Raw genomic sequence first — 16,237 nt, forward strand, 5'->3', positions numbered from 1 at the left:
AGTGCGTGCATGCGTGCGCTCATCTCGTCAATCAGTGGTTCTTACAACGCCCACCACGTTTAATTCAATCAGGCTGACCCATGACATGGGGCAGCCAAGGGGGGGCCTGAACGCATCACGCTAAAAATAGCGCAAATTTTGAATGGTTCTTTTTAAAACGGTGGTGAATTCGGCTGCTACCCGCTTGTTCGCATGTCCTGTTGCATGTTGAATATTTGGGGTCGGCGCTGTCTGACCAGTGACCTCTGGGGTTGGGTCAGGAGGTTGGTTCCTGCAGGATCGGGTCGATCACCTGTGACACCCGGGATTCAGAAAAGCAAAAGCGATTTGATCCGTCTTCATTTCTCTTCGTCCAAGGTCACATTTCTGCGAGGCTCAAGCCGCCGTGACCTCGTCGCACATTCAAAAACAAAACCAACACAGGCTCGCGTGGAAAGGGAGGGGCCTGCTGCTGCTGCTCCCGCCGCATGGGGAGAGAAGGGGATTATGGGGGATTACGACCTTCTCTTGTCCTCCACTTTTCCTGCGCTCGGCGTCTTCTTGAACTCTTGAACGCAACAGAGCCGAAGCGGAAAGGAAATGGAATTAAGCATAAACTCCAGACGACCAGCTGATTTAACCTGATTTTGCACCATCAAAGGAACGTTCAGGAGCGCTCCTCCTCTTTCTTCAAACACAGCTAAAAAAGTTATTCAGTAAAAAGGTCAAACTGCTGCTGCTGCTGTCTAAACAGAAAATCTCTCAAATCTTTGCCCAGTGTTGCTGCAGTGGAGTCGCCTTTGTGCCGCCGTTGTGCTGCTCGGCAACAACAGGACGGAGCCTGCGTGGTTGTCACGCAGCCGGCGACCTCATGCGAAGCAACGTGACCTTAAACCTCAGCGACCTCAATACCATATGATAATAATGAGAATTCTAAAAGAAGAGAGCACAGCAGGCCCCAATGATGCCTGTTACCGGGTGGTTAATGAAATCAAAGCAGAGCCTGTACTCCTGCAGACGGCACGGCCTCATCTGGAGGACATGTGCTGGAGGACGTGCTGGAGGACATGTGCTGGAGGACGTGCTGGAGGACGTGCTGGAGGACGTGCTGGAGGACGTGCTGGAACGTGGGACGCCGCTCACAGAAACGGAGAAATCCTCCTGGTTTTGTTTGCAAGCAGAGCCGTGGGTGTGTTGGTGTCCAGATGAGCTGAATTTCCTCCAGCGTGTTTGTTCTGAGAAGATTTCTGCCTCTGGATCAGCTCAGCAGGTGTAAGAAAACATTCATATTTTCATTTTCTGGTCAAGTTTCCATGTTCTCTCTGTGTGTGCTAAACACACACAGGCAAAGTTGTAAACGAAAGGACCACTATTGGAATTTTAAATCACTACTGCAAAAGTAAAATCATAAGCGCTACTTTAGTAGCGGTGAATTCAACAGGCCCTTTTTAAACCATCTGTTTTCCCCACAATTGCAGTGTTTAAAAATGCCAGCGTGGAGAAGGAAGAGGCCTTTGGCGTCTTTTAAACCATCGTTATACTGAAGCAGAGAAGATGTTTATGTAAGTTCCCTCTGCTGACGCAAATGTGAGCAGAACACAAACATCCTCATCTTAGCCAAGCGAGCTCACGCGCGAGCAGAACCACGTCTGTGATCACGTCACGGTCTTGCCTAACTTTGGAAGTTCGGGTTCTGGCAGTGTTCCACGTGACCTTCATCTGTCGATCTACTGGCAAGAAGACAACGGTGGGTCGTGGGTGTGAGGACAGACTGGGTGGAGGTCCGACCTCAGGAAGTGTTCGTTCATCTATAATTTACTGCAACAATCTTGTCTGGATCGACACTCAGATCTCAGATTCAGGACAAACTGAGCTGAGACCCCCCTCCCCCCCAGAGACACACACACACACACACACACACCCACGCACACACACACACACACACACACATTTGTTCTGGTTCTGCTCCCCCCTACCTGTCCTACTTTCATGCAGCACGCACAGCAGCTAACTCAGCCTTCTGCTGTTGTTGTCGTCATCATCATCATCATCATCATCATCATCATCATCTAGTTCCATTCCAGCGTTCATGAGGTGTTTAAATTCCACCACAATAAAACACCTTTGCAGCGACAGCCTGAAACACAGAGGAGCACCCGCCGGTGAATGTAGGACACCGGGAATGAGGCTGCGGGTAGTTTTATAATCCAGATCACCACATTTGCCAGATTACAAAGGGAGATTAGCTCCATGATGGAGCCGCTGTGTCCTCAGAGCTGGACGGAAATGTCCACCAAATATTGAGGAGCTGAAAGAACCCATCCCAACTGTTCTGCCGATGTCGCCTTTCCTAGCGAACGCCGCTGGATTTTGCTGGTGTGTTTTCTTGGCGGGCGGAGCGGCAGGTGTGTTTATGGGATGGCAAGTGTTTAAACTGGGCCTGTTTTCACCTGAAAAGTTTCCCTGTGTGTCAGATCTGAAGCGTCAACAGGCTCTGTGGAAAGAGCGACTTGTTTAGTCTACCAGGGTCCAGCTGGCTCGCTGTGCTCTCCCCTCCGGTGCAACGCCTAACAAGATTACAGCATCATTTTCTGGCTAATTTGAGGGAAGCATGTAAACATTAGAAGGAAAATATGTCTGTCAGGCGACCGGAGGTTAACCAGGTCACCGGGACTGTTGCCGAGGGGACCGTTCATCTCTAAGCTTCTTCACCCCAGAGTAAAAACAGTTGCAGGAAGCGATGAGTGGAAAACACCGTTCAGGGAGGTCGGAGATTCAGGGAATTCTTGTTCCCATGGCGATTCTTCCTAGCATGTCTCAGCAGCCGATGTCACAGTGGAATATTTGTGTTGAGGCACGGTGACGTGCGCACGTACACGTACACTAGAGTGAACAACAGGCGGAAGTTCACAACAAACATGTTGGTGGACTCTAAGTCTGGGTCCTGTTCGCATGTCGGTGGGTCGAAGGTCAAACCTCTTAAGTTTCCTGTGTGTTGTCGCCAGTGGTTCCTGGTCTGTGACTGGTCCGTGGCAACAAACCCGTCCACTGTCAGGGAAAAACGTCATCCTGAAGCAAAATGTTTGCTTGTTTGTTTGTTTCACTGTTTTGTTTGTATTTTCCAGCAGTCCACGCTAACGCGGTCGGTTGGTCGTCAGGCGTCCTCCTTCGTTTACGTTGCTTACGTCGTAACCCGACACTGTCCAGAGTCTGTGTTCATGAGCGTCAAACAGCTGCTTTTGCAGCACGTGTGTGTGTGTGAGTGTGTGTGTGTGTGTGTGTGTGTGTGTGTGTGTGTGTGTGTGTGCGTGTGCGGCGAACATGAGGAGGTGCAAACGGCCACGAAGGTGCCGGACAGACGGACCACGATCCTGTAATAGCTGCTGCTGTGTGAAACCAAATGTTTCCGCAGAAATTCACCGATCTTTTAAGGATTAAGGAATTTTGGATTCCCTCTCACAATGGGGAACAAGTCGAACCCCCGGATGTTTGACTGGGGGCTTTCTCAACCCGGAGCAGGTGAAAATGCAGCTCACCGGAGGTTAAGTCATGATATAATGGGCCAACTTTGTGCGTCATGATTTGGTTTTTGGCCAGAACCCTTCACGAGCGTCACTTTGCTGTCTGGAGGCAGAACAGTCTCTGAGCTGAGCTGACATATGTTCATCAGTTTATGTTGTTTGGAAATCCCACCCGCCCCCACCCACACCGCCTCTTTGTTCTCCATTTCAGCAGCCAAGTGCAGTTTTAAAGCGGTGCCAAACTGGAGCAGACAAATGCTCCGTGGTCCAAATAAATAAACCCAGCATGTGGTGGGAAACTGGTATGAAATTCATCCCATAATTAGCTGTGGCCTAATGAGCCGGGACTGGGCTTCCTGACAAAGGCTCCAGGAGCTGCAGCTTCCCAGTGGAGACTGTAAAGAAACCCAAACCTGTGCCGCTGGGAGCATAACACAGCCGCTGTGATGAGAAGCCATCTTCATTCCTCAGCTCCAGGGTTGTGAGGCCAGCACAGTCACGCCCGCGTTAGCCAGCAGTGATGCTGTCGCCTCCCATCAGTGACCCAGTGAAGCGTGAGCTGGAACAGCGTGTTCCCAAACGCCAACCGCTGACGTTGACAGCGCAGACAATCGCTCTGGCTTTTGTTCCCCATGGGTCGCCGCCGTGGACATCTCAGTTCGCCAGCGCCTCCTGACCTAAAATCCCATCGCACGTATCGATGCTGATGCCCCTAATTTTGTCATACGTGTTACTCCACCGGTCAAGGAAATTAGTCAGTGCATGATGAAAATGTTATTATTTTATTTAATTTTTTCAAAAATGCAGCATTAACACCTCCAGATCTTCAAACTTGGGTTTTCGAGTCAGGCAATGCGCTTCAGCTTCGGCGTTGCTGCCCCCTGCTGTCCGGACGCGGTAGCGCCACTGGTTCTTCACAACATGTAACAGGGTCACAAATAATTTTCGCGGTTCATCTGACATCCCATTTATTTTATTTTTTTTAGAATGACACACAATTATTACTTGTGTTTTGTTCATTATTGTGGCCTTTAATTTGATATGTTTGGACACAGGGAACGTTTGTACCAGCTCTTGTAGCCAGAATCATTATTAAGAGGACACCCTATATAACCTGCCCACTCCCTCAGCCTCTCCCCTCTCCCCCTTTTGTTCAGGAGAGGTAGGCTGGACCACGTCCGTGGACGTGCTTGCTAGCTTGCGCACAATAGATTTCTGGAGGGGCTTCTGGTCATGTATGGTGATCAGAAGCAAAATGATGTTCCAGAAGTTCACTTCTGGTTTCAATCCCAAACACAGAGGCATTGATCAACAGTTACAAACACAACCAGAAAATGAAAACTGGCTCTCATAAAAGTGATGGTTCCCTGAACTTTGACTCCTGCCGGGCTTCAATTCTTATCATTATTAGCATTTAGCATCGTTATTTCAGTAAAAAGGTGGAGCGCAGTTCTGGGTTGGCAGTTCTTGGTCTGTACCTGTGTGCATCCTGAGCCCTGCTCAGCTGGAGGTGCAGGCGCCTGACGATGGCCTCAAAACGTCTGTGCTGGATCTGAAAAAAACACACGTCCAAAAAGTGTATTTGCTCCTAGCCTTGCATAGTTTTAATTTTGGACACATTTTGGAAATACAATTATGAGCTGCTCTGCAGTAGGGTGTAGATGTGAGGCTTTTCTCACCTCAGTATCTTTTTTTATCTGAGTATGAGTTTCAGTCTCCTTCAGCAGTTGCTTTCTCTTTTCAGATGCCGTCTTCTTCATCACAGAGATCTCCACCTTCAGCGCATTGATCTCTCTCTGCAGGTAAACAGAAAACATAAATAGCAGTAGATATTTAGCATCCAAACAAGGAGCACTCACAGAGGATCCTTTCTCCACCTTGGCCTTCTCCACCGTGCTTCCATTTGGGTTTTCCAGATCTTGCCTCAGCTCCTCTCTCTTCTCCCTCAGCTTCCCAACAAAAGCTCTCTTATCCTTTAGTGTCTGCTGTGCTCCCGCCTGGCTCGCATGCAAAACAGCCACTCTGTGGCCTCCCATCTTTTTTCGGTAGCTGCTGAACTGTGCCTTCATCGTCCGAGTGGCCTCCTCCTCCTCTCCTATTCTGATCTTGAGGCCTTCATTCTCTTTGCTAATGGAGCCACAGCGCTCATGCAGGACTTTTTTCTGGTGCTCTAGTTGCTCAATTTCAGCCTCCTGAACCAATATTTCTCTGATTTCGGACCTCAGATCCTGCTCGATTATCGCGCCTTTCTTCTCAATCTCTGAAAGAGTTGCCTAGAGATTAAATTACGAGCATTAATGATTCAGAATATAGCCTGAGTGAAGGTGTTTTAAAGAAACCAGTGAGAAATGTGAACCTGCAGGGAGCTCAGGGTCTTCTGCTTCTCTCTCAGGTTCTCAAGCTCAGCACACCAATGTTGACTGATCTCCTCCACAATCTTAGTTAAGGAACAATCTGGCACCTCTGATCTTCCTGGAGGACATTTAGTCCAAAGTATAAAATATTTAGCATGTTACTACATTATTCACACCATTATTGAGCCTTATCAGACGTAGTCAAAGAATCACTATACAGTAAGAGCATTTAAAATAATTTTCAACAAACCTAAGTAATTTTAAATAGTCATTAAATAGATGACATATCAATGCTTGTCTACAAGATTGTGTCTCGGTATAATTACTTAAGATTTTACCGTTTTCACTGGCTTCGTAATCTGACATTTTGCTGATCTGACAGGAGAAATATATATTATTTTTCCCAAGGAAAACAAGTGTCGGTCGTGTGCATCTGTATTAGCTGCTAATTGTGAGCCACATTTTAAAGCTAGCTACATTACATCAAGTTCAGTGTCAGTAAAGATGGCATCGACGGTTAAAACAAAAAGTTAAAAGCAGCAACTAATAAAACGTGTGTTTTAGAATTAAACCCAGATTAACTGTGACGTTTCAGTTACTGGTACTCAAATTTTCAAAGTTAAACTACATCTCCCATAGTTCCTTTCTGCTGCCCTTCCTTAACTACATCCGGTGTCATTAGCGCGAGTCGAGTAGCCAATTCTTTGACAGGTGTTTTCTATACTTCAGCTCAGGATTTCACAATAAATGTTTTAACTTTCAATTGAGTCAGATGTTTCTTAATCGCTGCTTTCGGTTGTGTAACGGGTGTTGCCGCGTAGTTTACAGTGGAAGAAAGAGAGAATGGAGGACACTGACGGGATACAGGACTGCGAAATATGCTAACACGACTGTGGTGGGACTCTGCGCTACAGTCGTACCGAGACACCACTTTCACAGCGATCTGGGGGACTTGCACAACAATGAATGTGTCCAGAAATATCTTCAGCAACTCGTGGAGGAATACAGAGACCTCGGCAGGAAGCTACAGCATGATCACCTCAGCGAATCAGACAGAAAAGTGCTCTCAAGGAGACAGACAGAGCTGCTGCCTGTCGCCCTTCTATTTGAAAGTGTTCAACAAGCCTTAAAAGACCAAGAAGAGGTCACTTCACTTCTGCATAGTGAGTAAAATTTGTAAGAATACGAAATTCTTTGGAAGCTCTATCAGTAACTAGGAGTCAAAGAGACACTACTGTCACATTTGATCTCATTTTCTTGCGTCCATCATCATTTGTCATCCTCCCACCAACTGCAGGTTGCACCGGTGTCAAAGACGAGGACAAACTATTCGCTCAGCAGCTGAAAGAGGAGGAAGAACAGATTTCCCAGAAGCTTTTGTCTTTAAGGAAAGATGTAGGTGCACACTTGGAACTTTGGAGAACGCTAAAAACTGTATTTCAGAATATTTTAATGGTTTCAATCTTTCCTTTCAGCTGGTTAAAGCTCTGGTGCCCACTGACCCTCTTGACCCAAGTAATATTTTGCTAGAGGTTGTCTCTGGACGGACGACGGGAGGTATTAGTTGTCTAATTTACAGCCTATTGGTGGCACATAAAGAATGTTTTCTTCATACTCAGTTGCTTTTTTTCAGGTGACATCTGCCAGCAGTTCACCAGAGAAATGTTTGACATGTACCAGGGCTTTGCTTCCTTCAAGAACTGGGATTTTGACCTCATCAACTACACAAATGCTGAATATGGTACGTATTTGTTGGTATACCCCTGTTCTTTCATGACATTAAGTTTGTCAAAGTTAAATTATTAGTTAACGTATGTGGGGTTGGTCTCAGGTGGTCTGCATCACGCAGCAGCTCGAATCACCGGTGAAAATGTCTACAGACATCTTAAGAATGAAGGAGGAACCCACCGGGTTCAAAGGATCCCCGAGGTGGGCCTCTCTTCCAGGATGCAGCGTATCCACACGGGAACCATGACGGTCATCATCTTGCCTCAGCCAGCAGAGGTAGATTTTCTCCACCAATTCAGCAAGTTTTTTTCTTAATCAGTTTGCAGCAAATCAAAAGCAGTCACCCTTTTTGCTCATAGATGGACGTCCACATTGACCAGAAAGATCTGCGAATCGATACCTACAGATCCCGGGGCGCCGGTGGCCAAAGTGTCAACACAACCGACAGCGCAGTGCGCATCGTTCATCTTCCCACAGGTTAACCTAAACTAGGAGTTCCTGTCAGAACTCAGTCCTTTCTGGTGCTCACTTTCTCTTGGGTCATCTTATCAGGCATAACAGCTGAGTGTCAGCAGACCCGCTCTCAGCTGCAGAACAAAGACACCGCCATGCGTGTGCTGAGGGCCAGGCTATACCAGAGCATGCTGGGTAAAGAGAGCTCGCAGAGGCTCGCAGCACGGAAGCAGCAGGTGACTGGGCTGTTCCACGCTGTTCTCCACCAGCTTCCTCTGCCTTAAATTGTAAGTTGAAAGACAGACAAGAGTGACAGATTTTTGTTTGTCTGTCTGATGGACAGGTGGGCTCGCGTTCCCAGTCAGAGAGGATTCGTACATACAACTTCAGCCAGGACCGTGTTACAGACCACAGGACTGGGTACACTACCAGAGACATTAAGGTCAGTTTGTGACAGTGAAACTTCACTCCGCTCTCGAGTCTTTGCTGTGATCTGGTTTATTTCTGATACTGTCTTACATGTAGGAGTTCATGAGAGGAGGGGAGGCCCTCCAGAACCTGATCAGTGATGTTTTGGAACATGCAGAGATGGAGGCTCTCCTTGAGGAGGTGGAGAACAGCAAGCAACCAAAAGCCTCTGGACAGTCTGCAGACCACGGGTCCCAGTAATGAAGGCAGTCTGGGTGGAGCAATGTCACTGAAGTTGCACCCATGTTGGCCAAATAATATCCTACTGCAGCTAATGCTGCCTGGCTTTATAAGAAAGTATGGACTATTTATTCAAGTTTAAAGCTTACAGCTTTGTAAATGATTGCAAACTCAAATTGTTCTTTTTAACCTCCTTGAAACTGTATCAGTTGTAGAGGATGTGGATATTAAAAACCATGCCCCAATATGTATTTCATCATTGCATCTGTGCTTTAAGCAGAAGTTTATTTCCCCAGATATTCAGCAGTTCTGTAGATGAATGTGAACATGATCTGTTCATCAATACAATGCTTTCAGGAGGACGAAACGACTATCAGCGCTGCACCAGCAGTCAACGCCCTGGTTTGTGTGCCAACTGAGCAGCACAGAATCAGCCGTCTAATCTGCACCTAAACAAATTCAGCTGGCTGTAAATTTAAGTGGTATAAAAGAATCCATTTTGTACACACCTGGATCAGAACAGACCATCAGCAACATGTTTCAACATATTGCTGAAAATACATAGAAACAGACCTCAAAATAAAGCTTTTTTTCTCCAGTTAGCCGGAAAACAGGGCCAATTTGTCAAAAAGCAGTTAAACAGTGATAATTGTACACATGTCAGGAAATGTAAATGTCAGTGTGTTTCAGTCGTCATCCCTCTGTCTGATGTTCCTGGATTTGCCATTCTGAGTCTTGCTTTTCCTGAATGAAGTGGGCCCGCTCTGGTCTCCGAGTGAGGTGATGACGCGTTCCTTGAACTTCTGTTTGGGCTCTGGTGGCAGCTCAGGTGTAGCACTGGAGGGGATTTCCTCCACCTGTGGTAACTGCAAGTCCACATTGGCACTGAAAATGAAATCAGGAATGGTTAATGGTCTTCCAGGTGCAGTTGATGAGGATCATTGTGGTCTTGAAAGGCTTACTAGGGATCCTTCTCGACTTTGATCCGTTCCCAAGATCCGTATGGATTTGCTGCTTTTGGTCTTTTTGGTTGTTTCCCACATTGTGTCAAATTCTCTTGTTTCTGCCCAGGCTCAGCTGGTGAGCTTTGGATCTCTTCTTCTTTTTTCACCTCTTTAACATCATCTTCAGGAGCATCTTCATTTATCTTGGTGTCTCCCTCCTTTTCTGAGGGCTCTGCCTCAGCTTTCCTTTTCTGAAAGCAAGTGAATAAAATATATTAAAGCTGTGATGACAGGAATCTGCCATCTCACTGTAGCTGTATCCCTCACCCTGAAGGCGATCTTCGGGGTGCTGGACTGCTGTTTGGGTTCTTCTGGCACTTGGCCATCCACACTGGAGCTCTTCTCTATTTCAGACGGAGTCTCTGTCTGAGGGGGAGGGGGCTCCTTCTGACTCTCCACTTCTTTGTTGGGTTCAGGCTGCTCACTGGAAGGAAATCCTGCTGGCTTCTCCCAACTGGACTCTTTGATGAGAGAGAGAGAGAGAATATAATTGATCACTGATTAGTCCATCAATGAAATCACACATTAAGATGGTGGAAATTTTGTTTGTTTTTATACCTCCGGTCTCTGAGTTGTAATAATACGTATATCCCTCAGGACTTACTGCCCCTACCCAGGGGCAATCTGAAAAGCTCTACAGAAATGCAATATTAACAAATGTACAATAACATTTGAAATACAACTGATTTACGCGAAAACAAAAATTATTAACCGGTGGTGGTGGTGGTGGTGGTGGTGGTGCAGAGGCTGAACTTCCTCCCTGGAACCCTCCTGGTTTCTCCCATTGAGATTCTGTGAAAGAAAAACAAAAATGGAGTATTTTGTATGGGACAGGTCCTGTGATCACATCAAAGGTGTAGTTTCAGATGAGCTTCACCTCCTGTTAGTGAGTTGTAATAGTATGTGTGTCCTCCATCCGTCTGAGCTTCCACCCAGACCTGTACTGGTCGATGTTCTCTGTGCTTCTGGTTTGCCTTCCATTTTTTTTGTTGTTGCTGTTTAACTTTGGGATGCGGTTGAACTTTGGGGTGCGGTTGAACTGTGGGTTGTACCTGGGGTTGAGAATGTGCTTTTGGTGGCTCTAGTGAAGGTAATCCTGAAAAGACACACATTTAGAATGTTAAGCATGGTTAAAAGACCAGACTGTCGGTTGTACATAATTTTGAAAATGTACCTGCTGCCTCTCTTTCCATCCTCTTGAGATCTTCCTGATATGCCTTCATTGCAGCCTCTTCCATTTTAGTGAACTCTTTGGACATACGCTCCTCTTGTTTTGCCTTTTGCTGGCTCTTCTTTTTAATCTGCAGAGAAGTTAAGAGCTTGTTGCTACTGTCCAATAAGGAGAGAGCTGCAGAATCAATGTGTTCCATCTGTGGCTTATCTTTCATGCCAGTCGTCAGTACTGGCACTGATGCCAAATATACCTCCATTAAGACTGAGGCGTGGTGAAAAGTTGTTTTGTTCATTTTTTTTTTACATGCAGGCTGTCTGAGTTTGGATAAATAGATATTCCAGAAGAAAAAAATGTGTTTGGCATGTAACATAATTCCAGTCACCTTGGCGGTCATGTGATTGATCCACCATCTCCAAAAAGGAAAATAAAAACAAGAGACAGAAACGTGATGCATCGAAATGGTTGGTATTTTTACACAAATTAATACCTCTGAAATTTTTGCAGCCACATTTTCTTTGTGATTCTTTCCTCTTTCGTGGAAATCGATGCTCTGTAGAGACATAAATGGGAACCTTAACACGTTTAGGACACGATGGACATGACCGGTAATGTTTATTTGTCGCGTACTCACAGGCTTGTTGTCCGCAATCCAGCACTTACAGTATTCACAGAACTTCCTTGGTTGTGACTTCCAGTAGTCAGCCCTGGACAGAGTTTATAACATTAGTTTATAAAGATAGGTTAGCAAAATTATCTTTAGCCGGTGGTACTGGGACAGCGAATTCGCCGGGTTTCCGTTAATATTTCACGTAATGCAGACTGTTTCAAAGTGCACGTTATCTCCAATTACTTACATTTTATGTTTTCCTGTATAAATCGACGGTAGATTTGTTTAAAACGACCCCCCAAAAGTCTGCCGCCTTTCAAATTTCAACAACACTGTCCATTTTTGATGGCGTCATCAGTGCACGACTCAAAATCCACGGAGTGCGTGACTGCGCTCCCTGGTGGAATTACATTATTTATCCTATTGGGATTTTTTAATAACTATTTACAAAAATGGAACACAAAAATTTTTCAAATTAAGAGGAACCAGCTAGGTTCAACAGACATCATGCTCCAAAACGCTGGATTATGAAGACCAGTCCTAAATGTATATATATATTTGAGAATGTACCATCATGTCATGGCGCGAAAATGTCACTAATTATTTGAGATAATAAGGAAGTGTTATGCTATTATTATTGACATTAATATTTCAATCTATTATTATTATATAAAGATAATAATAGGGTAAAATATTGAATTTTCAAAGAAACGACCGCTAAATGTGTTTGGGTATGTTTCGGATGGGTTAAAATTAAATGGACCTGGCCACTTTTCCCGGCGACCGGTTCGTTATTATTATGCGACAACATTACGTCATTTTACGTGCGCCGTAGTGTCCGTAAGCTAATTTTGAATTGAGTGCGCTACGTAGTTCACTCAATCCATGTCCCCCATGTAGTGAGTAGTGAATAGGGAACGAGTGTGTGGTTTCGGAAACAGCCCTTGATTTTGATATGTGCCATTTGAACGTTCTTTCACAACAATGCACGCTTTTCACAGCGTCCATTACTTAAAAATGTCTAAACTTAAAAAAAAAAAAAATTCAAACAAGAAATGTGGTTTGAAGATGCTCTACAGAGTGCAGAAAGGGCAGTGGAATTCTGGTGAACTGAACATAGGCCAGCATCGCCAGCAGTCATAAAACTTATTTGAAAAATAAAGTTTTGTTGGCAAATAATGTGTCTGCGAGCATCTCAAATTCCTGCTGGGATATCTGCTTTGTTTTCATCCCAGCAGTTTTAAATTTTCACGGAGTGTAAAAGCCAAGTGGCCATATAACTATTAATATGCAAATTTCATAATAAGGTCACTTCGTGCGTCCCAGACTACGATTAAACACATACTCACACTCAATACTAGCGTGTTCTATAGAGGTGGTGGTCAACTCATAGAAATACTTAAAATAGAAAAAGACTTTTAAGTCAAATTGGAGTCATGTTGCCTTCATGTACAACAGGACCCATATGTGCTACAAGGACAGACGAGTTTGCGCTTTCAACCAACCCGACATGGTTTGTCTGCGTATGTGGCGTCGTGAGTTGTTTTGTTTTTAAAATTTATATCGATGTTTATATTTTAAACTAAACACCGATGTGTTTGCCTTTCAAACAAATATAAATTGTTAATGTGGGAAACATATATTCACGTTGCAACAAAACGCGATATTTTTATTAAGGCGCCCTTTCATGACGTAGAATCCAAGACAACCAACATTTCCGGATGCCTGAAGGCAGCAGTAACCGACAGCCACTCAAACAGACAGGAAATTAAAAAAAAAAAAAAAAAAAGCCCGTTGGCCCCGCCCCCGTTAAATTTATCTAACGGCTTGCCCGCCCAAAGCTCAGAATTTCCTGAACTGCCGATCCGTTGTCTTCGGAGGAAAGGAAGAATAGTTTGAAAATGGTGAGTATTAAGATATGAGCGATTTAGAGAGCGTTCTTTTCCCCAGCTTTTTTGACTGCATATTGTGGCTTTTTCATTTTTACGGAATTTATCTTTTCCGTAGTTAGAACTTGCTAGTTTTAAACTAATATATCCTAATTGAATACCTCATAATTGTGATAATTTAGTGTTTGTCAAGCTATGTTTTTCGATGGCGTAAAACTGCGTATGTCGTGCTGACGCAGTTTCAAATTCATGGGGGAAAGCAACAGACGCCATTCACTCTTAACCTTCCGATTTACCGTTTTTATTAAAACATGCCGTCTCAAGGCTTTTTTAATTTTGTCTCTTAGTTTTCTATTCCTATAATATATCCTATTCCTAAAATTGTAACGTAAGAAAAATCGTTTTTCAGTTCGCGCCTGAGAAGGCGCCATCAGATAATTGTTCTTGAACGCACCACAATGCTGGTCTTTGCACGTGTGGGGGAAGGGAGGAATAGCACTTCCGCCCTGCATGGCCGCGCCCCCGAGTCAGCAGGGAGGGCTGGCGTGGGGCCTGCTGAAGAACTTTAGTCAGAGAAAACCATTATTTTTAACATGACCGAAACGGCCGACTAAAATAAACACAAACGCTATTTGGGTTAATATCTGTAGGGGATTATATAAAGTCGGTGTGTTTGACCTCGTATTAAAAATGTGGCATTAGTCTTTTTTTAGGAATTGAATCAGGTCATGTCCTGGGAGCAAATGTGTGGGGTTTTTTTTGAGGACGCTGCTAATTTCCAACATAAGATTAGAAACCACTGACTACAGCCAGTATTAAGTCTGAGGCTGACTTGTGAATAGTTCTAATGTATATTTGGGGTTTTTTTGCTTGTTTTTTCAACAGCGTGAGTGTATTTCAATGCACGTGGGCCAAGCTGGAGTCCAGATGGGCAATGCCTGCTGGGAACTCTACTGTCTGGAGCATGGCATTCAGCCGGACGGTCAGATGCCAAGCGACAAACCTATTGGGGGTGGAGATGACTCTTTCAATACCTTCTTCAGTGAGACTGGAGCTGGTAAACATGTTCCCAGAGCTGTCTTTGTTGACTTGGAGCCAACAGTCATTGGTGAGTTTTTGCACGTCAACCATTTTCCTCCTCCACACAACTGTGGCCATCTTCTGTTTCAATAGACTTGAATACAAAAATGTCCCCGTTTCTCCTCAGATGAAGTACGTACTGGAACCTACCGACAGCTTTTCCACCCTGAGCAGCTGATCACTGGCAAGGAGGATGCAGCCAATAACTACGCCCGCGGTCACTACACTGTTGGCAAAGAGCTCATTGACATTGTCCTTGACCGGACTCGCAAGCTGGTGTGTTGTTATTCCTCTCTTTGCTGTGTGTGTGTCTCCTGTGTTGTTTCCTGTTATTCAATATGCCTTTAATAAATTCCAGGCTGACCAGTGCTCTGGACTCCAAGGCTTTCTCATCTTCCACTCCTTTGGTGGAGGAACTGGTTCCGGCTTCACCTCCCTGCTGATGGAGCGCCTTTCTGTCGACTATGGAAAGAAGTCCAAACTTGAATTTGCTGTGTATCCAGCTCCCCAGGTGTCCACCGCTGTGGTGGAGCCCTACAACTCCATCCTGACCACCCACACCACCCTGGAGCACTCTGACTGTGCCTTCATGGTGGACAACGAGGCCATTTACGATATCTGTCGCAGGAACCTGGACATCGAGCGTCCCTCGTACACCAACCTCAACAGGCTGATCGGACAGATCGTCTCATCCATCACCGCCTCTTTGCGTTTTGATGGTGCCCTGAACGTGGATCTGACAGAGTTCCAGACCAACCTGGTGCCCTACCCTCGCATCCACTTCCCCCTGGCCACCTACGCCCCGGTTATCTCAGCAGAGAAGGCCTATCACGAGCAGCTCTCAGTGGCCGACATCACCAACGCCTGCTTTGAGCCGGCCAATCAGATGGTCAAGTGTGACCCGCGTCACGGCAAGTACATGGCCTGCTGCCTCCTGTACCGTGGTGACGTGGTGCCCAAAGACGTCAACTCTGCCATCGCCACCATCAAGACCAAGCGAAGCATCCAGTTTGTTGACTGGTGTCCAACTGGTTTCAAGGTGGGCATCAACTACCAGCCCCCGACCGTGGTCCCTGGAGGAGACCTGGCCAAGGTCCAGAGGGCCGTGTGCATGCTGAGCAACACCACCGCCATCGCTGAGGCCTGGGCTCGACTGGACCACAAGTTCGACCTGATGTACGCCAAGAGAGCCTTTGTCCACTGGTACGTGGGAGAGGGGATGGAGGAGGGAGAGTTCTCCGAGGCCAGAGAGGACATGGCTGCCCTGGAGAAGGACTACGAAGAGGTGGGCACCGACAGCGTCGGGGAGGAAGACGAAGGCGAGGAGTATTAGAGGTTCCCAGTTTAAATCCCAAAGGTTTGAATGGGTTAAATGTCATTCCAAATGTTTCGAATGATTCCGTTTACCTTGGCCTCATTTTTGGTTTATAATATTCATATTATAAACATGGGTTTCAGTTGATTGAGTGCAAGTAGCTCATAACTGCTTGCGGGTTCAATTCCCACTACCAAAAGCCTGCAGTTGTCAGATTCTTTTGAAGCTCAGTTCCAGTTGAAATACCAAAGGTTTGAATATTGTTCCAATAAATGTTTTGAATGATTCCATTTATCTTTCTCGTGTTTTTATTTGGTTTATAATTGTCATTGATGTGTTTTTCAGTAGGAATTTAGAGGACAGGTGGGAAATTTCCTGGAAAACTCACCAGAATGGGAATGTTGGATGAATAACAGGAAAAAGGTCACAGGGGTGATTGCAGCGCTTAACACAAAAAGATTTATTTAATGTTTCACATATACAAA

At 45.5% G+C, this 16,237-nt stretch overlaps 4 protein-coding genes across 6 annotated transcripts; 2 read left to right on the top strand and 2 right to left on the bottom strand.

Annotated features, from left to right (window-relative positions):
- Positions 1-4,261: 4,261 nt before the first annotated feature.
- ccdc122 (coiled-coil domain containing 122) lies at positions 4,262-6,473 on the bottom strand. 2 transcript variants are annotated; one of them, XM_003966609.3, is made up of 6 exons: positions 6,193-6,473; positions 5,857-5,972; positions 5,360-5,773; positions 5,180-5,296; positions 4,979-5,052; positions 4,262-4,412 (listed from the first exon to the last, which is right to left on the bottom strand). In XM_003966609.3, the coding sequence occupies exons 1-6, from the start codon at positions 6,218-6,220 to the stop codon at positions 4,346-4,348; spliced, it is 816 nt and encodes a 271-aa protein (XP_003966658.3). In that variant the 5' UTR covers positions 6,221-6,473; the 3' UTR covers positions 4,262-4,345. The 2 variants fall into 2 exon arrangements, with proteins under 2 accessions (XP_003966658.3, XP_011604598.2); XM_011606296.2 differs by having other exon boundaries at positions 5,378-5,773; positions 6,193-6,467.
- A 15-nt stretch (positions 6,474-6,488) lies between these two features.
- On the top strand, positions 6,489-8,928 carry mtrf1 (mitochondrial translational release factor 1). Its single transcript, XM_003966608.3, has 9 exons — positions 6,489-7,017; positions 7,152-7,249; positions 7,330-7,411; positions 7,488-7,595; positions 7,686-7,858; positions 7,942-8,059; positions 8,135-8,271; positions 8,379-8,477; positions 8,561-8,928. Exons 1-9 carry the CDS (start codon positions 6,627-6,629, stop codon positions 8,702-8,704), a joined length of 1,350 nt encoding a protein of 449 aa, XP_003966657.2. The 5' UTR covers positions 6,489-6,626; the 3' UTR covers positions 8,705-8,928.
- Positions 8,929-8,932: 4 nt separating this feature from the next.
- Positions 8,933-11,868, bottom strand: wbp4 (WW domain binding protein 4). 2 transcript variants are annotated; one of them, XM_011606295.2, is made up of 10 exons: positions 11,716-11,868; positions 11,493-11,565; positions 11,349-11,411; positions 10,862-10,988; positions 10,565-10,783; positions 10,404-10,479; positions 10,246-10,322; positions 9,955-10,148; positions 9,646-9,878; positions 8,933-9,568 (listed from the first exon to the last, which is right to left on the bottom strand). In XM_011606295.2, coding segments are annotated over exons 1-10 (1,263 nt in total). In that variant the 5' UTR covers positions 11,718-11,868; the 3' UTR covers positions 8,933-9,369. The 2 variants fall into 2 exon arrangements, with proteins under 2 accessions (XP_011604597.2, XP_011604596.2); XM_011606294.2 differs by having other exon boundaries at positions 10,246-10,321; positions 10,400-10,479.
- A 1,364-nt stretch (positions 11,869-13,232) lies between these two features.
- LOC101063283 (tubulin alpha chain) lies at positions 13,233-16,043 on the top strand. Its single transcript, XM_003966574.3, has 4 exons — positions 13,233-13,372; positions 14,243-14,465; positions 14,565-14,713; positions 14,796-16,043. The coding sequence occupies exons 1-4, from the start codon at positions 13,370-13,372 to the stop codon at positions 15,768-15,770; spliced, it is 1,350 nt and encodes a 449-aa protein (XP_003966623.1). The 5' UTR covers positions 13,233-13,369; the 3' UTR covers positions 15,771-16,043.
- The last annotated feature ends 194 nt before the right edge of the window (positions 16,044-16,237 follow it).

Source organism: Takifugu rubripes, chromosome 8, assembly GCF_901000725.2.
Source record: "Takifugu rubripes chromosome 8, fTakRub1.2, whole genome shotgun sequence".
NCBI classification, from domain to species: domain Eukaryota; kingdom Metazoa; phylum Chordata; class Actinopteri; order Tetraodontiformes; family Tetraodontidae; genus Takifugu; species Takifugu rubripes.